This window comes from Tripterygium wilfordii, chromosome 1 (assembly GCF_013401445.1).
Source record: "Tripterygium wilfordii isolate XIE 37 chromosome 1, ASM1340144v1, whole genome shotgun sequence".
Classification (NCBI taxonomy): Eukaryota; Viridiplantae; Streptophyta; class Magnoliopsida; order Celastrales; family Celastraceae; genus Tripterygium; species Tripterygium wilfordii.
Window position 1 is genome coordinate 475,384 of NC_052232.1, and position 26,925 is coordinate 502,308.

A 26,925-nucleotide genomic window follows, 5' to 3' on the forward strand; every position below is an offset into this window, starting at 1 on the left:
AAAATTATTATTTTGCAACCTGGCTCAGCCTTTCAAGTTGAGATTCTCAACCCAACCCGTGTAAATAAAGTGAGTCGGGCTTAGCACGGCCCTTGAACTCATGAAAATGGGCCGTGTTGGGCTCATGGCCTCAGCCCACTTTACATCTCTACATCACAGCCGTTCATTGGAAATATGGGGTGAATACAAAAGACCTTCATAAACAAACAAAACAATAAGCCCAAGATAAGGCACTCGTCAACTTTTTATTTCTTATGTGATGGAAAATGTTTGCTGTACATTTCATCTTGCCATGTTGGTCTTCCAATTTTCGAACTGGATTTGGGCCCAGGATATAACAGGCCTTTATTCTGTAGAACAGAAAGGACAGGCCCAGGCTAACAATTCTTGGGCTGGAATACGACTGGAAGTCTGGAACAAGCAGCTAATGTCCGATAACCTCCCCGGTTTGGCATTTGGATTTGGGGACTGGTTCCTCAGAGTCTCAGACTGCCATGAGACGGCTCTCTTCTTTAGCTTCTAGGGCATCAGCTGCACTCAGTAATCTCTCCCAGGAACGATTGCATCTGCAAAAATTCAACAGAGCGAAGATTCAACCAACGACCCAATCGACAACATCAGGTCGCGTTGATCAAAGACGCACCAATGACGACGTCGAAGCTATTTCAACTTCAAGAGGTACTGTTGCTTCGAAACCAAGCCTAGTTTCAGTGGAAAAAACTCCACTTTCAGCTCAAAATAACTTCATTCCGGTTGATCGTCAATACGTTGCTCGGATTCTGTCTAGGAATGACTGGTTTTTGTTACTGGACCATGAGGTCAAGGCAAGACGGATAATTTTGAATCCTCAAGCTGTGGTGAGTATCTTGCAGAATCAAGAAAACCCATTGCATGCTTTGAGATTTTTTATATGGGTTTCGAATTTCGACCCTTTAGTTTCTAGGAATCAATCCGTTAAGGGTGTTTTATCTAATGTTCTCCATCGAGAAGGGCCGGTTGTTTTGTCTATTGAATTGCTTCAGGATATTAAAAACTCAGGTTTTCGAGTCTCGGAGGAATTGCTCTGTATCTTGATTGGTAGTTGGGGAAGATTAGGATTGGCCAAGTACTGTGCTGATATATTTGGGCAGATTTCGTTTTTGGGGATTAGCCCGAGTACAAGGTTGTACAACTCAGTCATTGATGCATTGGTTAAATCTAATTCCCTTGACTTAGCATATTTGAAATTCCAACAGATGTCTGCTGATGGTTGCAAGCCAGATAGGTTTACTTACAATATACTTATACATGGAGTTTGTAGAATTGGCGTGGTTGATGAGGCACTTCGGTTGGTGAAACAGATGGAGACGTCAGGACATTCACCTAACGTGCATACATATACAATTCTAATTGATGGCTTTTGTAATGCAAAGAGGGTAGATGAAGTCTTCAGGCTTGTGGAGACAATGAAGCAGAAGAATGTGTATCCGAATGAAGCTACCATTAGATCATTGATTCAAGGAGTGTTTCGTTGCACAGCCCCAATTAAGGCATTTGAGTTGTTAATAGGCTATATGGAGAAAAATCCCATCTTGCAGAAGTTCACTTGTGACACTCTCCTGTGCTGCCTTTGTAATTGCTTTATGGCAAGAGAGGCAGCTGTCTTTTTGAGGAAAATTAGTGAGAGAGGATACTTGCCTGACAGTTCGACATTTGACATTATACTAACTTGTTTTATAAAGAAATTGGATATTGATGAGACATGTGAAATATTGGATAATTTTCTTAAGCGGGGTGTGAAGGTAGGGTTTAATACTTACATTGTGCTAATTGAAGCATTACACAATGCAGGAAAACATGTTGAGGGGGATCGGTACTACGAGCTGATGATTAAGGATGGACTTCTGTCAAATGTTTTCTCGTGTAACATGGTTATTGATTGCTTTTGCAAAGTCAATATGATGGGCAGGGCTGCAAATACTTTAAGAGAGATGCAACATACAGGTATTGCTCCTAATCGTGTTACTTTCAATACCCTCATTAGTGGGTACTGCAAGGATGGAGAGGTTCGTAAAGCACAAGAGCTGTTGGAGATGCTTCTAAAACATGGATTTCTACCAGATATCTTCACTTTTACTTCCATAATTGATGGTCTTTGTCGAGCACACCGTATTGAGGATGCTTTTGGTTGTTTCACTGAAATGGTTGAGTGGGGTGTCAACCCAAATGCTGTCACATACAATATATTAATATACTCTCTCTGTGTGGCTGGGGATATTGGTAAGTCAATGAAACTAGTAAGAAAGATGAAAGCAAACGGTGTAAGCCCAGATATTTTTTCTTTCAATGCTCTGATTCAAAGCTTCTGTCGGATGAATAAAGTTGAGAAAGCAAAGGATGTGTTCATTTCCGTGTTGACATTGGGTTTGAATCCTGATAACTATACATACACTTCTTTAATCAAGGCACTGTGTGAATCCGGGAAATTTGATGAAGCTAAGAAGTTGTTTCTTTCAATGGAAGCAAATAATTGTTTTCCTGATTCTTATACATGCAATTTATTTTTGGACCATCTACTCAAGCAAGCTCACTTTGAGGATGCCAATGAGATAGCAAAAAGATGCAAGGAGAAGGGAATTTTGGTGAAACCCATTCCTCTCCCTTAGGACTGTTTTCTTGTTGGTTCTGGAGTTGGCTGTTTGTTGAGATTATCTTCTTTAGCAGATACTGCCATCTGCACATGCGTTTGTGTAATCACATCGAGTACAGGCTCAGCTCCGTGACCTTGTATTTCTCCCTATTTGCATTATCATTCAGGAGGAAAATTTTCCTGTATAAAGTATTCCTATTGGGGTGCGTCTTTTGACCGAGATGAATGGAATTGGTTGTCGAGACACCCAGTGGATGTGGCTTTTTTTTTTTTTTTTTTTGCTTCAGATGAATCAGATCTTATAAGCGTAAGCTGTCAATGCTTATCCATTATCCCAGGAGAGTGGAGACAGACATGGGTGAAGTAAAAGAAGATATGTTTTGTATACATGGAAAAATTGTCTCTTGACGGTGTCATGGTGTGGTAGGTTCTGGCGTTCTCCAAAGCTTACTAAATGCAGCAAGGATAAGGTTATTTTAAACTAAGCAAGTTGGAAGATAAATAATGCTTGCACATGGAGCCATGAAGATGCTCACCCTAGCCACCACGGTGACCTCACCCCCTTCTCTAAGTAGAGAAGCACCTCCTATTTACTTATACTGTGTGCTCAAAGGCCCTTAAACCAGTTCATGAGCATCTTTTCAGCTTTCCGACATCCTCTATCCCTCATGAGAAGCAGGCCCTGTCCCTGTACTTCCTGCCTTAACCTGGCTATTGTAAATGCCAAGTGCTCCATCATGAAGCAAGCTTTCGTAAATACGGCAGAGGTATGACTGAGATGTCCAAGGAAGAAGTTAGTTTCAGAACAGTATGCAGCAGTTTATGTTCCCAGCAATAGTCATGCATTTGCTTTGTAAGGTATATTTGTCTTCAATGTTCAAAGAGCAGCTTCTACTCCCCATTTTATCGACATTTTCATGGTGGAAGTGATCTTTGCGGAAATATTTGTACTGAGAAATTTCCATGCTGAACCTTGTTTATGCGATATGCACAGACAGTTTTTACTTTTTAAAGGGATTCACGTGTGAAAGGAACTACTGATGTCCCAAATTCTGCACACTCTTGTGGTTAACCTTTGTCTTCTTGTTTTTGTAAATTTTGTTGGTTGGTGCCGTAAGCTGAAGTGTGTATATTGAATGCATGTATTTCTTGGAGAATTAGAAAGCCACTTGTTCCCTTTTGATTGGTTGACAAATGTCCCTGTTTCATACTTCTTTGACTTGGTCACATAGGCCAATAAGTAAATAGTAGTTTTGTTGCTATTGAAAATCCTCCTTGACTTCTTTTAGGAGGTTTTAAACCAGCTAACATTTTTAGGTTTGACCTTTAAAACTGGCAGAAGAAAGTTCTTATAAAGAAACAAGTTGGTGACTTGCACTCCAACCACTTTCTCCCCTGAGCTTCTCTCTTTTCCTCCAAAAATTTCCCCAAAATTTAGAGAAAAACCCACCAAGTTTGTTACAGTTTTCCACATGAATTTACCAAACTCACTTGAAATTCATTTATTGTTTCAACATTCTCTCCATCACGAAATCGTTGCAGTGGTTTAATTTTGATCGTTTGATTTGTGGGTCATGCTCCAAATCATCAAAAGTACAAAATAGTAGGAAAATTTCTGATATGCTTCAGAATAGTGACTAGCAAACACATTACTATATAACCAGCCCTTGTTTCTCCTCTGGTTTTCGTGTTTCATTGTGCAGAAGCTCCATAATGGCATCCTCAGGCTCCATCAATTTATGGGTTCTTGCTCTTGCTGTGGTGTGCATCTCCATTCATGGCAGCATCTTAGGTACAAAAAGAACTAAAACATGTAGCTTATTTGTTGATGTTTCATTTATGCTAATTATCAATGAATAGCAGGGGAAGCAGATGAAGATGTGCCTGGAGTGGGCTCTGGCGGTGATGATCCGGCGCAAATTGTTGCCAAAGCCTTGCTATGTTTCAACGAGAGAAATGTAAGTAAGATTATTTAGTCTGCATAACCAAAATTGTGAGGCTTAAAGTGAATTTCCTTTGAAGCGGCAGACTGATTTATTCTTGTTTCGACAATCTCAGTTATACATCAGCTGTGAAGAATCCTACAGACTGACTGCATCTGGGAACCTCAACGTGCCTTACGGGTATACTGACCAATACTGTACTGGTCCATGCCTTACAGAGACACACCTAGTACTCAACTGCATTGACAACATTTTAGCACACTTTTTATTCTACAATAAGGCCACTATACACGACGTTCAAGACACGATCGAGGCGGGATGTGGCCACGGCCCTGAAAGAGGTATCGATACAAGCTTGAAATCGGGCAAATTGGCTTGTGGTTGTGTTACTAATCTGGCAAATGCTTTGTGTAGGTAATTTCAATGTGGCCGAGCACATTCAAGCTGAAGAGGACACTGCAGGCAGGGCTGCTGCTCCAGTGCTATTGTGGATCTGCTTGATGATTATAGGACTTGCTTTGTTGCTTTGATATGGATTATTAATTATCTGATATGAACACATAGGTTGCTTTATATAGGTGTGGTTTGCCAGCTTTGTTATAGTGACTATACAAAGTAAATTTTAGATGATGTATAGCTTTACTAAGACAGTATGTAAGTGAGCTTGAGTTGATGAATGGCTGTTGCTAACTCCATCAATATGAATACATTATATATTTTTAAGGAGCTGTGGTTAACTCCATTTTTGTATTAGGATTGTTGATCTTTGATCCTGAAAAAAAGAAAATCCCATCTGAAGTTCATGTTTAGATATCAATTTCTTTATATGGCACATAGAACTCACACACACCAACATATGCAACAACATATACACACAAATATTCACATATATGTTGTTCATAGGGTTCGAATCCTACACCGTGGGCAGAAATATATGAATGGTTAGCGACCTGAGTTGAGTACCAGCGTGTTCAATTTCAATTGCTTGATAACTTTGAAATAAAAGATTAATTTATGTGTTTATACTTTAGTGAATTAATTTATGTGTAATTTTTGACACTGGACAGCCTGCTTCAAGTAGTACCATAGCCACCAATTGCATCCCTGTCAAGGAAGGGCTTACTAAAAAATGTATTAGAGAGTAGATTTACTTGGTTTCGTGGGCTGAGGCCGATGGTATGGACGTGTTTCTTGAGAGAGATGAAAGATCTTATTTTGGATCTCGATCCAATCTTATTTGCATACTGAATTTTGATTCATTATTAAATTGATGACCACACCATATACACAGTGGGCCATTAGGGCGGAGCCTTCCCGATAAATAAAAAAAGAGGACATCTCCCTCTGATTTTCGGCACGGCTTCTGTGACGGCAGCGCATGTGCTGCTGACATGGCTCATAAGAGCCACTGGATTAGGAACTACTCAATCCGACGGTCATGACCGAAAATCTAAAATTGACCGCGGCTTCCGCCATAAAACAGAGCAAATCGACAAAGCCTCTAATGGCATTGAGGAACCCAGTAAAACAGAGCAAGATCGTCAAAGCCTCTGATGGCATCATCTTTCAAGAAAATCTTCTCCACTTTCATGCAAAACCCAAGAAACCTTACACATCCTTCCCTCTCGACTTCAAGAATCCATGTTTTCGCCATTTCTCTTCTCCTTCTCTCCCTCATCTTCCTCTCTTCGTCACTCGCCAACCACTCTTTCGCCCTCACTGCCGCTTCTCTAGCCTCTCGCCTTCTCACTGCAGCAAACTATGTCTCCCCCTTCACTTCAGTCCCTTGTTCTTCATCGAACACCTGCCTCGTCTCGGATTCTCGCGATAACTGCATGTTCTCTTCTGTCACTGCAATGCAGAAGACCCGTAGCAGTGATTCGATACAATCAGAATCTGATGTTATACAAGAGTTGAGTTCTTGTGATATCTTTGATGGTAAGTGGGTGGATGATTCTGACCCGATTTACCCACCCGGGTATTGTCCGTACATCGACGATTCCTTCAATTGCTTCAAGAATGGAAGGTTGGACACTGATTATCTTAAATACAAATGGAAGCCGCATGGGTGTCACATTCCAAGGTCCCAAACGCCCACAAAGAACACCAAAATATTGAAAAATAACTTGTTGATTCTTGTGAAATTTTGTTCCTATTTTTCATTGTTTTTGTTGCCTTTTCAGGTTTGATGGGAGAAAAATGTTGGAGATTCTGAGGGGAAAGAGGCTGGTTTTTGTTGGAGACTCATTGAACAGGAACATGTGGGGGTCTTTGTTGTGTGCATTGAGAGAATCGTTGAAGGATAAGAGCAGAGTCATTGAAGTTTCGGGTAGGCGTCAATTCAGGAGTCAAGGGTTCTTCTCTTACAAATTCAGAGTAAGCTCTGTGACTCTGTCATCAGAATATCAATCTGGGTTTCTGTTTGTTTTCCTTTTGTTCATTCTCTGTTTGTGAAAATGCCTGGCTTGTTTTTCCTTCTTTATTATGCACTTTGAGTAATGCGTTTTGCAATTTTTTAGGATTATGGATGCTCCATCGACTTTATCAAATCCCCATTCCTTGTTCAAGAATGGAAAGGCTCGGACAAAAGAGGCAAACGAAGAGAAACACTGAGGCTCGACATGATCGAGGGCTCTTCCTCAAAGTACTCTGATGCTGATATTATCATCTTCAACACTGGTCACTGGTGGACTCACCAGAAAACCTATAAAGGGTAAAATATGCTTGTAACAATGTCCCAAAATAACTTTTGGGTTTGAATGAATGAGTAGTATACACTAATTAGTCATTATTGTTCAGGAAAAGATACTTTCAAGAAGGCAGCCATGTCTATAACAACTTAGAGGTCACTGAAGCATACACTAAAGCTTTAAGAACTTGGGCACAATGGGTTGATGCTAATATTAACAGCACTCGCACTAGGGTCTTCTTTCGCGGATATTCAGCGTCCCATTTTAGGTAAATCATGCCTAGTTCTGGATTTCAAGTCTATTTGAGTGTCGTTTTTTGGTCGCGGACTTGGGGTAACATGTAGCTTTGTTAAGCTCTTGGGTTTGATTCTCTCTGTTGTTGGCATTGCAGGAAAGGGCAGTGGTATTCTGGTGGGAGATGTGATGCTGAGAGGCAACCAATAATGAATGATACACAGCTTACTGCATATCCATGGATGATGAGGGCCCTTGAATCTGTTATAGCAGAGATGAAGACACCAGTCTTTTATCTCAACATTACGAAGATGACCGCGTACAGACAAGATGGGCATCCTTCGATTTACCGGTCACGGGAGATCCCTAGAAACTCTGGGATGATCCAAGACTGCAGCCATTGGTGCCTTCCTGGTGTTCCCGACTCATGGAATGAGCTTCTCTATGCCACTCTGCTTATATCACAGAACAAGTAAATCAGTAGTGTTGTAAATTCTCTTGAGATCATCTCTTTTGATCACTACTAGCAATTGTTCATATGTTGTAATTTTTTTTTACTACTGCTTGTAGTTTTTTTAACAATTTTTTGTAAAGATGCAATGTTCTTTCTGGAAGTCTATCTCATTCGATGGCAACAAGGCCTCAAAAAAAATGGCTTGAGGTACACTATTTCAACGTTTGGTTTGTTTAAAGTGATGACGAACTCACACGACATATCCAAAGCGAGATAATTTGGTGCATATTATTTTGGATGATATAGTTTTAGTGGATGAGATGATATTAGAAGTTAATTTAAAACTCGAGATATGGATGCAAGTATTAGAGTATAAAAGATTTAAACTAAAACAAAATATATGAAATATAATTTTAGTAAAAGTAGGCACGAGAACTAACAAACAATTGAATTAGATTAGAAAGAAGTAACAAAAATAAATATTCTTAAATATATTGCTTCGGTTTTCCAAGACGACATAAATATTAGGGAAGATGTAGGTAATAAGATTAAAGATGGGTGGATTAAGTAGATGAGTGCATCCGGTATTTTATGCAATTGAATGATTCCTTTTAAGATTGAAAGAAGAATTATATAGATAAGATATATGGCCCATTGTGATGTATGGTTCTGAGTATGGAGCTATTAAAAGACAATATATCCAAAAATATATACATAGCTGTGGCTACACAAGTAAATATAAGTTAAAGAAATGAGATTATAGATTTAACGTATGAATAGCCCTAATTGAAGATAACTTTCGAGAATACCGTTTAAAATGATATAGACATGTACATTATAGAGATACTGGTGCGACGATGAAGACAATCGAGAGAATTTTTATGGAATAGTGTAAGAAACGAAGATGAATTTCTAAAATGTCATGGTTTAGAATGATAATAAATGATATAAATTAGTAAATAAAATGATTCCAACTAAAAATGAATTATGGAATCGAATACAAGTGGAAGTGGATTTCATTTTTTAATAAATTTACGTAGATCCCAAAATTTTAAAATTAGTATTATGATGATGATGTGGTGATGATTTAGTAAATTACTAAATTGTTCTATAGATTTTTTTACTTTAAGGATTTGATTAATATTATTTTCCATTGCTTGATTAATAACGTATTTAACTAAAAACCCCTCTTCTGCACACACCATGGCGACATAGGAATCAAAACCTTCGTTCTTCAAAATAACGAGGTTGCCTTCGCTCGCACGTTCAGGCTCAGGCATTAAGCGAGAAGCAAACGGGAGCACTACTGGAGTTTCGATCGGAGTTATACAGTGAACGGAAAATTCTGGCCTGAGAATTACAAGCAGAAGAACATGATGAAGATTAATGTGAACTCGATCGCTCGGAAGGTCGAGGTCGACAATCGGATTCCGCTTCGGAATTACTACCGTATAGCCGATAATCTCCTCAGACAGGTTCTCTTCTCCAATTCGATTTGCTTCTCCAATCTGATTTTAATCCTATCGCGTCGGCAGAGCTTGATGTGCTCTATGATAATCATCTCGGACTTGATCATCGGACTTCAATTTTCGATTGAGTTTGTTAGGGTTTTTTTAGCCTTTTTGTTGTCTAGATGCTAAATTATATAGCACTGGTTTGATACTTGTTTTTTCCCTTCGAAATTGTAACCAATGATCATCGCTTATGTCTTATTAGTGTCTGGAAAGTGTAGTTGTATCTTTGATAGCTTAGAATGATTTTTATTGCTTTCGAATTCACGATGCAATTTTACCTTATAGCCTTGCTCATCCTTGACTTATGCGTACGGTCCTCATTTTAATGCAATGCGTTTTGAATAACTAATTTATTGTTGCTTGGACCATATAGGATCTCATCAACCATAATTTGTTTATGAATTTTTAATTAATTTTAAAAAAAATTTCGTAATTGGGATCTGTTTGTTATTTTCAGGCAAACATATACCGAGAGGAGAAGAATGTTATAGATTTGTATATCATACTTATTAGATATTCAAGGTAAATAGATGTTTCCTTTTTTATTTTTACGTGATACTGAATTTATGGTACAGAATTCATCAACTTGCACTTGTATTTGATATTTTTCAGTTTGGTATCTGAAACAATGCCATGCCATCAAGATTACCAACATTTAAATCCGAAAGAAAGATCACCTTATAAAAAGGTTTGGTATATTTGTTCTTGTGGTTACTCTGCGTTTTGTGTTTCATCATTTCATGTGGGATATAATGGTGTGGTTTATCTGTTACATTGTTTTTCCAGAGATTGATTGCTGTGCTAGACGAGCTTGAATCATTGAAACCTGAATTTCAACGTCTAGTTGATGAACTTAACAAAGCTCATGCTGGAATTCAACTGCTTGAACTTGATGATTCTGAAAGGATTAGTTGTGGTTTGGAAAAATCTTCTTTAGAATGGCAACAGCCCCCAGTCAGCACAAAATCTTACTTAAATGGGGATATTAAACAGGTACCACAAAAACAATTTTACCATTAACGTGAGATTGCCCATTTGATATGGCAAAGTTACTCATATGTTATCTTGTTCAGCTTTAAAGTTGTATATTTGATCCAGTTTATTTGTTCATTGTTTTTGGAAGCTTTACCTATGATTTAGTTTGACTTATCTGACTTCTTCTTTACTTGCCTTCTGGTGGAAGTTTGTAGTTTGAATTTCGTCTTCATTTTGCTGCAGTCTGCCAATATGGCACCAAGTTCTTCATGGAAATATGGCAGTAATCAAGCTCACTCATCATATCCCTTGCAGATAGACAACCAATTCCAGAAGATGTGAGTATATCCTTCTTATGAGTCACTCACCATCGACTCTCTAAATGATCCACTTCCGTGCCCTACTAAAGCAGATCTTATCAAAAGGGCCTTGGCTTCATTTTACTTCTCAATGTCGTATTTTGATGGCCAAGAGACTGTGGCAATGATTAATTAGTTCGATGCGGGACATCCTGTATGGTTTTCTTAGATTGAAATGATCCACTCTCATGACTGCTTGATCGGTTATCTAGATTCTTGATGCTTCGTTTAGTTTATAACGTCTGATTTTCTTGCTTGGAGCCTTTGGCAATCAGCTTAATTAATGGGATGCATAAATTCTCCTTGGCATTTTACATCAGTTGCTTTTTGCTGCTCTTTTTCAAGTGATCATTTATGTTGTTGAATTATGCAATGTTTCTATTTTAATATGAGAATGTTTTGCTTTACCTTCAGTTGTGGTTGCCATAAAAATTTAATGTGGACTTGTCCTAAGTATACCAGCTTCTGGATATAATGCAGAAACCTTAACATGCCTCTTCCAAAGCAAGAGACCTTGTCTCGACACTCATTTTTAGGTCCAAATGGTCTTCGGGGCCAGTGGCTAGGACCTAGTTCACAAATTAAGGTAATGTATTTTCATTCCTTGCTCCTCCTCCTCCTCTCTCTCTCTCTCTCTCTGTCCCCCTCCATGTGTTTGTGTGTCAATGCAGTACACTTTAGAAACTTTCATGAACTGTTGGTTCTGTTGTGTAAAACAGGTTCAATATCCAAGCAACAGTGAGTTAACTTCTATTGAAAATTCCAGGTCAGTACCTTTACAAGATTCATCTATACCATAATCCCCAACTTGTGCTTTATCGGATTTTGCCCAGTTCACTTATACGATGATGAGCCCAAGATATTCCTTTGATACTCATTTAAGTTTTTCTTTCTAAAATGTGGCTTCATGTAACCTGACCTTATTTTTGTTACCAATGGTAATAGCCTGACTCCGGATGGGCAACATGATATCGTGACAGTAAGAGATGGTGTGCCTGGAGATGCTGGATCTGCAATGGAATCAATTCTCTCCTTAGATGATGGTAGATGGTCACATCCTGCCGACGATTTGTCTTCTCTGTTAATAAACGAGGCGAGGGAAGATCCTTTCCAGTTTGTCAGTATCAGACAACCTTCCCCTCCTCCTGTTCTTGCTCAAGTACAGGACTTAACTGCAATTCCTCCATCAAGAGTTGCAGATCCGAGACCTGGACCTGTGAAACCTTGTCCAGATGGGATGCCAAGCCCCAACTCTTATCAACATTTACATGTTGTAGGTCTATTGTTTATTCTTCTTTACGTATACTATGGACACATTTCTTTCATTCTTTTTTCAGTTTTTTTTTTCCTTCCCTGAGTAGATGCTTAATATTCTTGATGAGTATGGTAATGGTCTATTGGTCTCTCAATGTTCTATTTTGATTTATATTGCAGGCTGTGAATATGATGGAAGCCTTCTTGAGATTAGCTCAGGCAAATACTATGAAGAATTTAGAAACATGTGGTGTGCTTGCTGGTTCATTGGTAGGATATCATTGGTGAAAAAAATTTGAAGTTTAGGCTTGAAAGCTTTTCAACATGGTTTCTTATACTGTCAATTTCTTGTGGGTGTAGAAAAACAGGGTTTTCCAAATCACTACGCTTATAATCCCAAAGCAAGAGTCAACTTCAGATTCGGTATGACTAATAATCTTTATAAAAATTTTCCTCTCCATCTACTGCTATGTGTCTCGGGTTCATATAGCATTTTCCTTAATATTCCTGCTGATACCTTCTTTCCATTATGCTGTATTGGGTTCCATCAGCTTTGATTAACTGAGATTATTATTACAAAACAATCTTGCTTGTTAAACTGATGATTCTTGGAAATTAAGATTAATGTTTTTATTCCTCTCAGTTAGGTGCATTTGCACTTTAACTACTCATGTAAATAGAATTCATCATCAAAGTAAATCCTATTTCCTTTCTGAGAATTTTTTTAAGCTTCTATCCCATGATCGAATCAGACTGTACACTTAATTGGTGAATGATATAATTGCAACTTTCAGACAGACTAAGTTTCTTCATATTTTTTTCCCTCTTTCAGGTTGCACATGACATGCAAAAATTTCCAAATTCTGGCCACCACATATACTTCTTATGCCATGCAAAATGAAATTAACATGAGTTGACGTTTGATTGAAAGCAATCCTTTTCGTCTGCTTTTAACTTTTGCATCAGCAATCACATTAGCATGGTTTCTTGTATTTTTCTTTTCTGTTTCATGGTCATGTGTTGAACCATTGTTCTATGTTCAGTGTCAAACATTGAATGAAGAAGAAATATTTGAAGTTCAAGACCGATTGTCCCTTTTCCCTCTTGGTTGGATTCATGTAAGTGGCTCAATATTTTTTAGAGAATGGTATTTATCCGTGATTCTGCTGATATTGTATTGCGTTCTATATTCTAATTTGCTGCCTGTTAGAAGCAAGCTTTTCCCATTGGCTGGTAAACATGCTATAAACTGTGTCTATTATTTTCTTCTGGGTTTTAGTTTTTTGAGGACAGTTTGGGCGAAGCAACAAAGAAATACTATTTTGAGTTACTTCGATATCGACACAGAGTGGTTATTTTGTTCGTGTAATCATGATTATCATCCTTTCCACTGGCTTGCATTTCCATTTGCCCATGCTATTTATAGAATTGAAAAGTCATGGCTATTAGCATGTATTCATGTTTTTCCTCAGTGTTTTTGTTATGTGGTGTTATTCCCTGCCAATCTTGTACACTTGGGGAGACAATGCACTTCCACTCTTGTAAGCTAGTTTGCGTTGTTTAGTGCTAACCTTAGCTAATATAATTTTTTTAGTGCTTGAAAATTTTATAATCTAATCCAAAATTTTACTTGGTGGAGGGGAAGTCTAAAATTTTCTGGCCCCTGTGATGCTTCCCGGGGTTTTTGATTGTGTATTTACTGTGTATGATATACCCCCTCCATTTTATTTTTTTGGATTAAGTTGCTTTTTATTGTTGAATCTAGTTAAATTTGTTGATGAGACTATGGTGATTTAGTGCCCTTAAAAGCTGAAAATTATGCACGAATTACTCTTTTACTAATCCACTAAAGTTGCTGGATTTCTGGTTGCTTCATGATCAGGTCGTTCCTTAAAAATTGGAAATTATGCTATTATAAAAGTCTCGTATTGCTCTATATTTTCAGTTGATCTGATTTTTCTCTGGCTGCGTTAAATGCTTAGACATTTTTGGTCAATAATTACACCATGTATTGTAGAGGCTTCTAAAAATAACGTTAATAACTCATATGCGCAAGGCTCCCACCTTGGAGGTGGGGTCGGTGAAGAGTAGATGTACACAACCTTTCCCTCCATCGTGGAGAATTTGGTTCCTTGGGAGAGGTTTGGATAATTACTACCTGAAATTCTTCCTGAGAATATGGAAAATTTTGGGAGTACATATCTTTTCCTGTAGATTTTATGTCTACTTTATGCTCATATTGAACTTATATCATTTTTCACTTTGGTTTCAGACACACCCTTCACAGACCTGTTTCATGTCGTCGGTTGATTTACATACTCATTATTCATATCAGGTAACTGTAACATTTGCCTCTGCAACATTTTATTAATGCGGAATGAGAAATTTTAATTCATTATTAGGGTAATCTTTTGTATTTAATATGATAGGCAAATATCTAATATTCTCTTTGATGGAACGGGCTTAGTTTGGTTCATTTTGTTTTTGCCTTAGTTTTGGAAAATTGTTTGACCTCATGTTTGGCTTTTAGTTGTTTAATCAAGTCTTTTTTATATTAGGAATTAGTAGTTGTATTAGAATTAAAAATTCTTGCCTTTTTTCTTTCTAAGCAAAAATCACTAATATTGGGATTAGAAAAGCTAAGTCTCCTCTATATCCTTGGAAGTTGGATGCTTCACTTATTGTCTCAATGCTTAGAGGATATGAAATTGAGGGATTGCTTAAATTGGAGGCAAGCGTGCCTGGAGTATTCTCCCTCAACTGTCTTCTTTTCTTTCTTTCTTGGTTCAGTGGGGGTAGTGGTCAGAACTCTGGAACTGCAACCATCATTAGCTCCTATTGCTTTGTTTTAACATCCAAGTTTTCTTCTATTTTTACTCCCTTGTAACCAGATTCAGATTATTGTAAATTTTCTGTCTATCGAATTTACAATGATGATTCTTGGGCCCAGTTGTTTTCAGCTTTCAACCCTAATCTTGATTGTCTTCAAATCTGTTTCCCCAATAGTCCCCAACCTAATTTCAGTTACTATATTGCTTAACAGATTAGCCAAAACTAGATCCTTTTGCCTTCAAGGTAGTGATGCTTGCAGCTTTTTTGGAGTAAGTTAGACTTCGAAGAGTTAAATAACTTTGAAGAACTTAGATTCCTAGTTTCCCATCATTTCTTTGCATCTATATATAATTGCGAAAACATACTATTCCCCTTTGACATTGCTCTCCATAATAACCTAAAATTATTTCTACTGTTTAACAAACTTCTCAGCCAACTCTCCACATACTATGTGGGGATAAGGTCTGCGTGCATTATCCTTGTTCCTGACCCACCCATTGCAGGAGCTTATGCACGTGAGTTGTTACTTTTACAGGTGAGCATGTGGCCCAGTGGTAGAGTTGCAGGGGTGCAACCTAGAGGTCAAATGTAAATTCCTGAAAGCAGTCTCTCCACATATTATGTGGGGGGGTAAGGTCTGCGTACATTCTACCTAGACCCAACCCATTGTAGGAGCCTTGTGCACGGAAGTTGTGTACCTTTTACAGGCGAACCTATGGCACAGTGGTAGAGTTGCAGAGGTGCAACCTAGAGGCACAAGTTCAATTCCTGGAAACAACCTCTCCACATATTATGTGGGGATAAGGTCTGCATATATCTTGTCTGTCCTCGCCTCCGCCCATTGCAGGAGTCTTGTGCACTGGCGTTGCTTACCAATTGTTGGTAATGCCCAACTTTTGGCCAATGGGCTTTGTGGGTGATTGGGTAGAAACTACCGCTTAACCAAGGTGTTTCTTTCTCAGCCAGCTCATGTAAAATGACTTTCACATGATGCAGTTTGTAACTCTATTGTTCATAACTATTGCAATTTGGACCTCCTTCTCATTGTAGGACAAATTTATAGTCAACTGTGGATCTGTAGTTACTTTAGTTTCTTTTGTTTGTAGTGTTCTTATGGTATTTTATGCACTGCTGAAACATTTATTTTAATCTTTTTCTTTTGCCCCAGATAATGTTACCAGAAGCAATTGCAATAGTTATGGCCCCAACAGATGAGAGAAGGTAGCTTTTCTTTCCTTTTTTATATGTTGGTCTATAGTGAATGGCCATTACTTTGAGATCACAAATGAAAGGGAATAATGGCAATTACTGCTTGTCATTTTTGGAATTCATATCCTTTAGTTTGTGCTTGGATGCTGTCGGTATGGGACCGTATGGTATGCATACAGTGAAAGACTGCCTTTCTGTGGTGTGAAGTAAGTTTGAAATTCTAACCCACAGCTCAACCAGGGCATGGCCATTCTTGGTTCTGCATTGAATGATACTGCAGTTGGTGTGTCAAAACATAGATAACAATTTAATTGAAACCACGAAGCTGAACTGTAATCATATATTTTATCATCCTATGATTTTAAATATAGGTATATTTTTATATTTTTGCTGCCATTTGACACACTTACTGTGCTAATGCAGTCCACATGGCATATTCCATCTGTCTGATCCTAGTGGTGTCTCCGTGATTCGTAATTGCCAGCAGCGGGGTTTTCATCCCCATGAAGAGCCTTCAGATGGGAACCCAATTTATGAGCACTGTTCTCATGTCTATATGAATGAAAAGTTAAAATTTGATGTGATTGATCTTCGTTAAGGTGCGATTCCTTTAACATCATGATTTGACTTCAAGAAACCAGCTTTCTCATAAGTAATGCATTATCAACATGTTAATTCAAACAATTTTCTGAACCAGAAGTATGATGGAACTAGAGCTCAGTCATCTTGATGTTCTTTCGTTTTTTTATTTTTGTTTCTTTCTGAACTGTTGTATGTTGTTAGTCTGCTCAGGATATATGATTACCCAAGGCGTCACTGTAAATGATTGTGTAATTACGGACGCCATTTGAAGCTTTCAGTAGCTGCGATTATCAGAACCCTAAGATGTAATTTGAAGGATACTCAATATAGTTGGATCATGAGAACATGCTGTTGGTGCCTTTCAACTTGTAGGTACGCTTCACCTATATTTTTTCTGCATACCCTGTGATTGTCATTTCTTTTCAGAAACATCTAATTGTAATAGCTTACTGGTTTTTGTTTCGGATGTTAGTATCTCTATATTTATTTCATCTCAAATGAATAAATGATATATACATATATCAAAATTATGGTGAAAACATGTGCTTACTTTAGACCCTTATGTGAAAATTCCTGTGTGTACATATATATAAAAGGCTTTCCGGTTTCCACGATTGCCAATACAGGCCATAAGTTCCTTCTATATATTTGCCTATTTGGACCACACCCAGTGTGATGAAGATCGCCCAGAGAAGAATGTTTTAATGATAATTTATGATCTGCGTGCAAGTTGGCAAATGAGCCTGGTGCCTTGATTGATAGCTTGTGAATCTTTAATGGTCCATGAATCCTCCTACCAAAAACCATATTTCCATTCCTCTATTTATTCCTATTGCATTGAACCTTGAAAGCTACAATACAAGCTAATGATGTAATATCATTCTTTTTAACAGAATTTTATTGAATATCTGTCATGGCGGATAGGCAGATCCCAAAAGATTTGGGAGAACTACAACTGAAAGCTCCAAGATTGAGATCCAGCTTGGATTGAAAAATGAAGAATGAAGAGTTAAGTAGGGTTAAGGGAGACTCTCATTATTTTTTCTCTTCAAATCATTCCCCTTAGTTTTTTCTAAACTATCCAAAGGTGAGAATTGAAAATTGAAAGGAAACTCTCATTTCCTTATCTTTCTTTCCCTCCAAATCCCTCAATCCGAACACACTCTGCTCTCCCCTCTTTGACTCTCTAAAATATCAATCCAAGCATGCTCTCAGTGATTGACCTTTGAAGCTGGTATGTGCCAACCTCCATTTGAAGCTGGTAGGTGCTAACCTCGTTTCTCTGTCAAAATTCCTGGACTTGCAAGTAGTCTTTGTGGGCACCTTCATGGGTACCCCATCTCCAACTGTGCATGTGATTCTCTTCAATGTCTGTCAATAATGCTATTGACATTTTCAGTAAACTTACGGTCCCGAACTGCCATTTTCTCATCGAATTCTAACGCCCATTCGAGAGGTTCTCAACTTCTCATACTCCTACATTATTGATTTAACCTTTTCATCCGGTGACGGAGAGACCCAGCATACAGCCTACCCCACATGATAATACGTCTCAGTCCAGTTATGAATATAATAAACATGGAATTGAATCTGGGGACGTGCACCTAACCTACACATACATATTAAGATCTGTCCTTCCACTCAGGCTACGCCATGGGGATTTATTTAACATCTCACTAATGTATGTGGTACTATAGTTTTCTCAAAATAGACCAGGAAAAATAAAACTGATCAATGAATTATATCGTGGACTGGCAAAATAATCTCTTAAGGAAATAAATTAATTCAGAAGGCCACTACTAGCCGGCAATGGCAGCTTTGTTCGAGAGTCCTCTCCTTATATTCAAAGAGGCCATAAATAAATTAAATTCGTTTGTTATGGTCGTACCATCTTTGTGATAGAGAATTCATTGCTGAGAAATGCAATAAATTTTAGCATGTAAAAAGATCAACACAGAGACTTTGGGCTCGGTAATTGCTAGGAGCAGTAACGGAGACAAGTTTTACGAACTCATCTCATAAATCTGTGACCCAACTCAAAACCCTAGATTTTTAATTGAACTAAGCCTTAAATATTAATATTGTAACTCAAGTCTTTGCAGCATTGTTGATTGTCGATCTGAGCCTTCGCTCGTACATCCTGAACCCTAAAATCGTCGTCCTAGTTCTTTCGCTCGTCATTCCACATCTCAATCCGCCATCTCCCATCTGGTACGAACACACTTTACATGGATGTTTTGAAAAATTTGTCGTGAACTATTGTAATTTGTAACTATTTTTATAAGTAATATCATTATAATAATTTATGTTTGATACCATTATAGTCTTGCAAAATTAGTTTTCTGACAGTAACAGTAATTGGCAGCAATAGCATTGCTGTTGGGGTGCGTTCCTCATGTTGGACCAGGTAGCCTAGCAAGCATGTCATGTGACCATCAAATTGTGAAATTAATGCGCCAACTAATAAAATATTGATTCTCTCTCATTTATGTTTTTCTTTTTTTCATTTAGATGCAAGAAAACAAAAATATCTCGGTAGTTGTCCTCATGATTTTTGTTATTTTTGATCTGATTCTAACTCTAACCATCTTTTTGTACAAATATGAGCCCAACTATTATTATGTCTTTTCTGTGATTATCTAAAGACCGCACGGATTTATTCTAATGTGCATTCTCTTCCATCTCTCTTATGATATTGATCTCAACACCGTAACTTTTTGAATATTACAATTTATAACATGGTATCGGAATATAGACTCGATCTTATGACTTTCCCAATTTCACTCGGATCACTTGAAGGGCTTTGCCAATTCACATGTGGGGTACCTCAATCATGTATTGGAGAGGATTCTATCCCATTTGAGCCACTTGATGAGTTTAGTAGAACCGAACCCACAAGTGTGAGGAAGTATTAAGATTTATAAATTACACATCGATTTGGTGTAAGTCAACGATATAGTTTATACATAAATATCTAATCACTCTCAATTGTAGAGAGCATCTTAAAGACAAAATCGTGAGGGTCTAAGTTGCTAAGGTAAGTAACATTCAACACACTTCTTGGAAATTTAGTTTACTATTAGAGTAATGTGGGACCCGAGCAAAATTACAAACCGACGCTTGGTTGTATATAATTATATATAGAGATCTTCAAACATTTCCTTCCACCTCTCTCTCTCTCTCTCTCTCTCTGAGATGGGGAGAGCACCATGTTGTGAGAAAGTTGGGTTGAAGAGAGGGAGATGGACAGCTGAAGAAGACGAAATATTGACCAATTACATTCAAGCCAATGGAGAAGGTTCATGGAGGTCATTGCCAAAAAATGCAGGTAAAAACATATTCAATACATATGTTAATTAACCTATACATACACAATTAGTTGAACTATATATATATATATACATTCTTTAACAAACAGAAGGAGTGATAAGAAGTAGTACAAGGTAAACAAGGAGATGGAAAGGACCATCTCATGATGTCTTGTACTAATGAATGTGCTAGTAGCTAGTATATATATAACAGTAGTATTAATTAATAGTTCATTTTTTTTTAATCAAAAAACTTGAGAAAGAAAAAGAAATTATTAAAGTAAAGTGTAATTGATTATTGGATGTTATGAAGGTTTGTTAAGGTGTGGAAAGAGTTGCAGACTTAGATGGATAAACTACTTGAGAGCTGATTTGAAGAGAGGGAACATCACTCCTCAGGAGGAAGAAACCGTTGTTAAGCTGCATGCTGCTTTCGGTAACAGGTATTTTTCACATTTCTTCTTTCTTCTTCCACGAAATACACATAATTAACAAGGAGCAACTGTGGTCACGCGTTGAGTTTTGATAAAATTTACCTGTCGTGTCTGGTAGTAAATTTCTGTGCGAATGGACCTGACTGCCTGAGAATATGCGTCCACGAAAGCCCAATAAGGACCTTGTGTTCTTACTTCGGCCCATTTGGCATGCTGGCCAGGCGCCCAGGCCTATTAAAGGCCCATTTTCAGATGTTTTTCCAGGCTCATGTTGGGTTTTGTGAATTTGGATTGTTTTGTAATTGTAGGTGGTCTTTGATAGCCGGACATTTACCAGGAAGAACAGATAACGAAATAAAAAACTACTGGAACTCTCACTTGAGAAGGAAAATCTACAGCTTCGCTTCTACCCTAAAAAATGTCAGCCTTGTCACCCTACCAGCGAGTCCCCGCGAACCACGTCGACGTGGCCAAACTAGACGATCAACCACGAAGAAGCCCAAAGGGAGTAGATCTGCAAGTGAGGCCCATGGTAACCAAATAATGGGCCCAGAATCCAGGAAACCTGCTATTGCTAATGAGAGTTTGGGACCATATGAGTGGCTTGATAGTGAAATTGAGAGACTGACTAATTCCTTGAACAAGCACATAGCAGCTAGTGATCGGGAGAGAGAATGCAGTAGCAATTGGAGCACAAATGATGCAGAGAATACTGCAGAAATATGGTATAATCCAGGCTTTGAAGAGGATTTTGGCTACTGGGATTGGACTGACAACAATGATGATCAATGGGACGAAGGGAACAAGATGTTGTCTTGGTCATGCAGTGTAGATTCTAATGGTATGGAAGGCGACCGAGGTCATTAGCCTCGCGCAAATTTGACTCTCAGGTTCAAATTACGGTAGCAGTCTGCTAGGTTGATTGGCAGCAATGAACGCCCTGTGTACTCAATTTTGTTTAGCGCAAGTGATAGTGACTCTTGTTGTTTGTTTAAAAATATGTTTCTTTTAACTTAGGAATGATACCATACAAGTTTGTCATTTTGAATGTACGGTATTTGATCAGGCCGTCAGGCCCGCACGTACAAAAGTTACTGCAAAAGAACATTCTTTTAAAGAGGTAATGATAGTATTGAATTACAATGACAAGATCAACAACAGAAAACATAGGTGGAGACTTACAGTCAAGCTGAGCAATTATAATCCTTTTGAGGCATTAATAAAACTGCAAGACATCAATAACCATTTCATCAACCAAAGAATCAAGAATTAGGCTCTCAACCTCCACTCCAAGTACAAATTCATCAACTTCAAAGTCCAACCATCTTCCATTTTGACTACTCATGTCTCTGTCTACAAGCTCATCCACCATGCAATCCCCCATTCCTTTCCAACCAGAAATCTCCTTCAGTACTTCTTCAGCCAACTGATCCTTTCTTCTCACCATTGTTGTCCCTTTCAACCATGACTTGCATCCCCCGCCTACGTAACGCCTGCATCTTAGGTCCAAGCATTCACTCACACAAGCAAATAATAACTTCCGCTGCAGCTTAGACTCGGACTCGCCATGAACATTTTCTGATCCACCTCTTCTGCGGTCCAACTGCTCAAACAGATGAGGGTTGACAATCTCACAAGACCGGCCTAATGCAAAGTCCTTAAACATCAATTCTACATTACAAAGTATCTCCCTCACATATTCTAGTTCCTTCTCAGTCGATCCTGTGGAATGTGTTACAGTTATTGTATTCAAATGCTTTCCAGCTACACTTTCGGTTGAAATGGAGGAAGCAGAATCTGATAATTCTATATCAGCATCTATGCAGTTTAACTTATTTGAAGAGCTCGAGCCAAGAACTTCCATGGCTTGAACTGAACACTGTTTGCTCCCTGTAAAAAAGTTGGTAGTATATATTATAGCATTCTTGACTCAAGAAGTAACCAAGTTTAAGCAAGCATCAACTGATGTGGTTCACGTATTACTCTTACCTTCTGTGCTGCTACTATCTGTGCAATCTGATGAGATGCAACTTTCATTTGAAAAAGAAGGTTCAAGAGTAGAGCTTGGACTGGGGAGTCGACAATCGAGCAAATTCCTAAAATCATTATGCTTGCTAGTAACCTCATCCACATAATCAGCTCCCTGACAGTGGCATGCTTTGCATTAGTTACTCTCTAACAGTGATTGTGTCAAAGTATGTGGAAAATAATTTTGGATACTTCACTTATTAAGGAGATGATGACAAAGTGAAACATGGACTAGAGAACCGGTTTTCCATGTGGCAAACAGTACGCACATCATTGAATTAAACTAAACAGATTTATAATCGGTGAAAAGATTTTGTATTCCCAGAGATTTCCTTAATGTGTGAAAAGTCAGAATTATGTACCTGAAACTTTTTTTCAGACCTATACACTGGATGATTGCTGGAGAAAAAGTCTGAATCATGAGAGCTACTTGGTGTATCTCCATGAAGTGCATGTTGATTTTTGCTGTGCTGCAAATTAGGCACAATGCTTCCTGTGTTTGCAGTTGATATTGCATCTTGTAAACTTGACATGGAGCTAGATGTTGACCCCACTTTCATGGAACCATTGCTGGAAGACTCAATTCCATAAGATAACTCCCTTAACTTTTGTTCCAAAAGTGTACTCAAAGCATTTCCCCCTATAACATTATACCCCACCGAAGAGTATTTCATTCCATCTGCATCAAGGAACAATCTCTTCCCTCGATTATCGATGTCAACATCATTAGTTTTCTGCCCCAACTGGCCAGACATTTCAGACGCAGACGATGATCGTGTCAGGGGAGCTGTGAATGTAAATGAAACAACATCCATGCCTTTCCTTTTGCTTTCTTCAGCCCAACTAAAATTCTTTTCAAAAATTGGACTAGATTTGACTGGCTTCTCATCATTGTCAATCAACACACTTTCAGCAACTCGATTTTCCTCAAATCGTAAGCCTCGGTCGAGTGACCGTTTCTTCCTAGGAATGTTTTTCATATTAGGTTGAGTGGTTCGCTTTTCACTATCAGTTTCCTCCAAGCCCAACTTCCTCAATCCAGTTTTGGAGCCAACCATAGGATTTAAAGTTCTCTGCTGCCCAAAAGTAGGATCCCCAGACAATGGCTTTTTAGCAGACAAGTTGGAAGTGGATGGATTTGAAGCTAGTCTCTCTTTATCCAGTCGGCAATTTTGTTTCTGGTTGTTCTGCCTAAGAACACCAGACGCGTTGTGCGAGGAAGACTTCTTATGCAAATTCTTTTGTATGGGTGGTTGGCTCCTAGAATGAATGCTTGACTTACCATCACTCTGTTCTTTTAGGCCTACAAAGCCTCGGTTGCTACTTGGATTTAAACCTTCCCTTCTTTGGACATTGACTTTTGCTTGGATTGCAAGGGAAATAGACTTCCCTTTGTTCTTTGAACCAGAAGAACTTTGTTCCTTATCAGGGGAATCCCGAAAAGAAGAATCTACAGAGCCGTTCCAGCTCTTATTCAAAGGCTGTCCCTCGAGATATTTGACAGCATTCGACTCAAATGGCCTTCGAAAAGCTTCAGCAGGCCTGGATGTTTTGCGAGCACCTTCGGCTCTCTCTTTCAGATCACGGGCTTTTAAGGATGCAGAAGAAGAGTCAGCCAAAGGCATTTGCTGTGCAGCCTGAACCTTTTCCTTCAGATCCCGAACTCTTAGGGGTACGGAGGATGATCCAACCAGCAGCATTTTGGCCTTGGTATTGTTAGCTTGCTGGCTAGACTCAATCATTTTTGCAGCTGCTTCCATTATATGAGCAGCATTCCTAGTTGGGATGAAGCCAGGATTCTTTATTGGAGAAAGAAGTTTGTGATGGGTGATCGGAATTGATTTGGCTGATTTAGGAGGTAAAACTTCGGTTTGAAATTTCTCAATGGGTTTGTTTATCTTTGGAGGCTTCGACTCCACGAAGTGCCTGGAAGAGCCCTCCACCTTACTATGTAAGTTTCCGGAATACATGACTTGATGGTCTTGAGAATAGTAATTTTTCCTGTGATGTCGAACTTCTCGAAGAGATTGAGTATCAGAAAAGGGAGTAGAGTATGACTCAGAAAAATTTGATGTCGGAATAGAATCTAAACCCATAAGCCTGGCAACCACCCCAGGAGCCCTTGCTCCGAATCCATCATCATCCGTAACTGATGAAGCACAGCTATAATCACTACCTTTGACACTGGATCCTGCTCCAGTTTCATCCTCATCCATCTGAAAACATTAAAGTGGTTGTAAATTTGTCTTTTAGATCCAAAAGAGAAACACATTCAGTAACCATATCTCATTGAATGAAAAGATCGAAAAAAATAATGAAATTTATTGACCATGGCCATGTTCTTACGAAATGAAATCGTGTCGTTGGAAAGTTCCCATCGCTTTTCTTTCCTCGTTTTGAACGTTCTACAAAGAATGAAGAAAGAAAAATCATCCAGTCATAAAAGCAGATGGTGATCCATACAAGAATTGCAAGAAAGAATGTTAGCCATATTTCTATGGCACGGAGAAAACAAATTACCTGGTAATTCAGACTTGCTTGAGAATAACTTCTTCCGAGATTTTGCTGTCCAATCAAACAACTGAAAGAAACCACCAACATAGCCTCCTCCAGTTTTTGAACCTTCCTTCTCAAAACCCATTTCATTCACCTAAAATCATGGCAATGTTAGTATTGATATCAAAAAGAAACAGGAAGAATGACAAACTGATTCCACCGGGAAAAAAAATCATCCGCAAGTTGATTTAAATACATAAAAGAAAGAGTTTTTTGTTCCCATTTAACTGCATTCAGCACTAGGCATTGATATAATATCCAATGAATTGATATTATTTAAATGACAAGGCTAAGGGCAAACATAATCATATTCATAAATTTCATTTGCCTTCCACATCTTAGCGATCATGAACGTGGAGTTTTCTACATTTTTCTGCAATGAAACTTTCCATTAAGCGGTAGAATCACTCCATTGCAAACAATGACACGAAGTGTAAAAGTACATTCAAGCACCAGAGTTTATAGAGATGAAGCGGCAGCATCACCCTTTCCAATCCCAATTCACATATTATCTCAACATATTCATAAATCAAAGAACCACTCAATCACTCACTTTGACCACCATTATTCTGTTATTGCAACAATGTATCTTCTGGAATTCACGTCAAACCAGCTTCATAGGGCTGAAATTGCCCCAATCTACCAAGCTAAATCTGAAGATCTCTGCTTTAAACTAGATCCTCTATTTGCAAATTGAGTAAAAAAAAAAACAATGGCAAAATGCTCTCCTATACTTGTATCAAGCAAAATCATAGGCATTGCAGTAAATAAGAACCCAGTATACAATCCAATCATAGACAACATTCAAATTACATCCTATCTCCTGTAGTGGCCAAAAATCTCCCACATTTTCTGAGCAACCAAACAGAACCCAACAAAAAAACTCCAGCAAAATTGAAAACCCATAAACTAATTTGAACAGAACAAACAATCCAATATAAAACCCTTAATCCCCTCGATGAAATCAACAGAAGATACTTACTTTACATGAAACAACGTTTGAAAATATCAGATTAGCCTCTGGATTCCCATCTGTCTCTTCAGTATCCACATCAACTTCTGGGGGTAGTGTTAGCCGTTAGGGCTCCTCTATGTCGAGAGAGAAGGGGGTAGAGTTCCCAGAGACGGATTTATGAAATAAAGAGAGACAAGAGAGGGAAGTGGTCGCCGCAGTGATGTGCAGATCAATAGAATTAAATGGCGAGAGAGAATAATTTTTTTTTTTTTTTAGTTTTTTAAAACTGCAGAGAAAATATTTTCATTATTTAAAGGTAAAAGATTGTAACGTCTCTTTTTCAAGAGGGGAGTGAGTTCAAATTCCAAACGGGAACTTGGAACTCATGATAAACCTACAGCTTAGTGTACACAGACAGAACAAGACCCTACCCCTTGATTTCCACGTTGTCAGAAGTGGAGTGACCTGGCAATTTACTTAAGCTCCATCTCATACCCGACTATAACTATCATGTCTTTTTCATATTAAATTTAATTTTTGTTTTGAAAAAAAAAATATATCGTTGAATTCATCATATTAAATGCTACATATTTTTTAATTTTTGTTAAAATTTTTTAAATTTTTTTAGTGTACTGATTAAAATACTGATTCCAAATACATTTGTCCTCTTCCAAATCTTGTATAAGATAGTTTAAAATAAATGAATTTATATTCACTTATTACCATCAATATTCTTATGCAAATGTTTAAAATTTTATAATTATTAAACGCAGAGCATTAAAGTGGGTCATGATGCACTATTTATTACCTGGAGTGTTCTCCATTATTGATTATTCATTCCACAAAGGGACAAATCTCAGGCCCACAGCCCACAAAGGTGCCTAGCTACTAGCTAGAGACCTGTACAGACACATGAACAGAACATGTATTGGACAAGTCGCAGTTCTTAATTAGCTGGGCCGTATATAT

The 26,925-nt window shown here is 38.2% G+C and overlaps 6 protein-coding genes across 8 annotated transcripts; 5 read left to right on the forward strand and 1 right to left on the reverse strand.

Annotated features, from left to right (window-relative positions):
• Positions 1-433: 433 nt before the first annotated feature.
• Positions 434-2,918, forward strand: LOC120003961 (putative pentatricopeptide repeat-containing protein At3g16890, mitochondrial). Its single transcript, XM_038853134.1, has one exon. It carries the CDS (start codon positions 495-497, stop codon positions 2,643-2,645), a length of 2,151 nt encoding a protein of 716 aa, XP_038709062.1. The 5' UTR covers positions 434-494; the 3' UTR covers positions 2,646-2,918.
• On the forward strand, positions 2,690-5,322 carry LOC120003988. The gene is made up of 5 exons (XM_038853179.1): positions 2,690-3,487; positions 4,333-4,421; positions 4,493-4,587; positions 4,688-4,913; positions 4,987-5,322. Exons 2-5 carry the CDS (start codon positions 4,343-4,345, stop codon positions 5,100-5,102), a joined length of 516 nt encoding a protein of 171 aa, XP_038709107.1. The 5' UTR covers positions 2,690-3,487; positions 4,333-4,342; the 3' UTR covers positions 5,103-5,322.
• Positions 5,323-6,110: 788 nt separating this feature from the next.
• Positions 6,111-9,304, forward strand: LOC120002067 (protein trichome birefringence-like 4). The gene is made up of 7 exons (XM_038850642.1): positions 6,111-6,655; positions 6,756-6,948; positions 7,092-7,285; positions 7,372-7,530; positions 7,654-7,968; positions 8,091-8,157; positions 9,221-9,304. Exons 1-7 carry the CDS (start codon positions 6,126-6,128, stop codon positions 9,302-9,304), a joined length of 1,542 nt encoding a protein of 513 aa, XP_038706570.1. The 5' UTR covers positions 6,111-6,125.
• LOC120003967 (AMSH-like ubiquitin thioesterase 3) lies at positions 9,134-17,216 on the forward strand. 2 transcript variants are annotated; one of them, XM_038853146.1, is made up of 15 exons: positions 9,134-9,425; positions 9,922-9,986; positions 10,077-10,152; positions 10,251-10,457; positions 10,683-10,777; positions 11,279-11,384; positions 11,518-11,564; positions 11,744-12,071; positions 12,233-12,322; positions 12,413-12,475; positions 13,096-13,170; positions 14,325-14,387; positions 16,053-16,105; positions 16,517-16,692; positions 16,877-17,216. In XM_038853146.1, the coding sequence occupies exons 1-14, from the start codon at positions 9,324-9,326 to the stop codon at positions 16,689-16,691; spliced, it is 1,545 nt and encodes a 514-aa protein (XP_038709074.1). In that variant the 5' UTR covers positions 9,134-9,323; the 3' UTR covers position 16,692; positions 16,877-17,216. The 2 variants fall into 2 exon arrangements, with proteins under 2 accessions (XP_038709074.1, XP_038709082.1); XM_038853154.1 differs by having other exon boundaries at positions 16,886-17,216.
• A 2,648-nt stretch (positions 17,217-19,864) lies between these two features.
• LOC120003980 (transcription factor MYB111) lies at positions 19,865-21,486 on the forward strand. Its single transcript, XM_038853167.1, has 3 exons — positions 19,865-20,003; positions 20,297-20,426; positions 20,726-21,486. The coding sequence occupies exons 1-3, from the start codon at positions 19,871-19,873 to the stop codon at positions 21,282-21,284; spliced, it is 822 nt and encodes a 273-aa protein (XP_038709095.1). The 5' UTR covers positions 19,865-19,870; the 3' UTR covers positions 21,285-21,486.
• Positions 21,487-21,524: 38 nt separating this feature from the next.
• LOC120003949 lies at positions 21,525-26,117 on the reverse strand. Of its 2 annotated transcripts, XM_038853117.1 has the most exons (6): positions 25,984-26,117; positions 24,966-25,095; positions 24,792-24,850; positions 22,808-24,661; positions 22,407-22,560; positions 21,525-22,307 (listed from the first exon to the last, which is right to left on the reverse strand). In XM_038853117.1, the coding sequence occupies exons 2-6, from the start codon at positions 25,084-25,086 to the stop codon at positions 21,634-21,636; spliced, it is 2,862 nt and encodes a 953-aa protein (XP_038709045.1). In that variant the 5' UTR covers positions 25,087-25,095; positions 25,984-26,117; the 3' UTR covers positions 21,525-21,633. The 2 variants fall into 2 exon arrangements, with proteins under 2 accessions (XP_038709045.1, XP_038709050.1); XM_038853122.1 differs by lacking the exon at positions 25,984-26,117 and having other exon boundaries at positions 24,775-24,850; positions 24,966-25,022.
• Between the last annotated feature and the right edge of the window lie 808 nt (positions 26,118-26,925).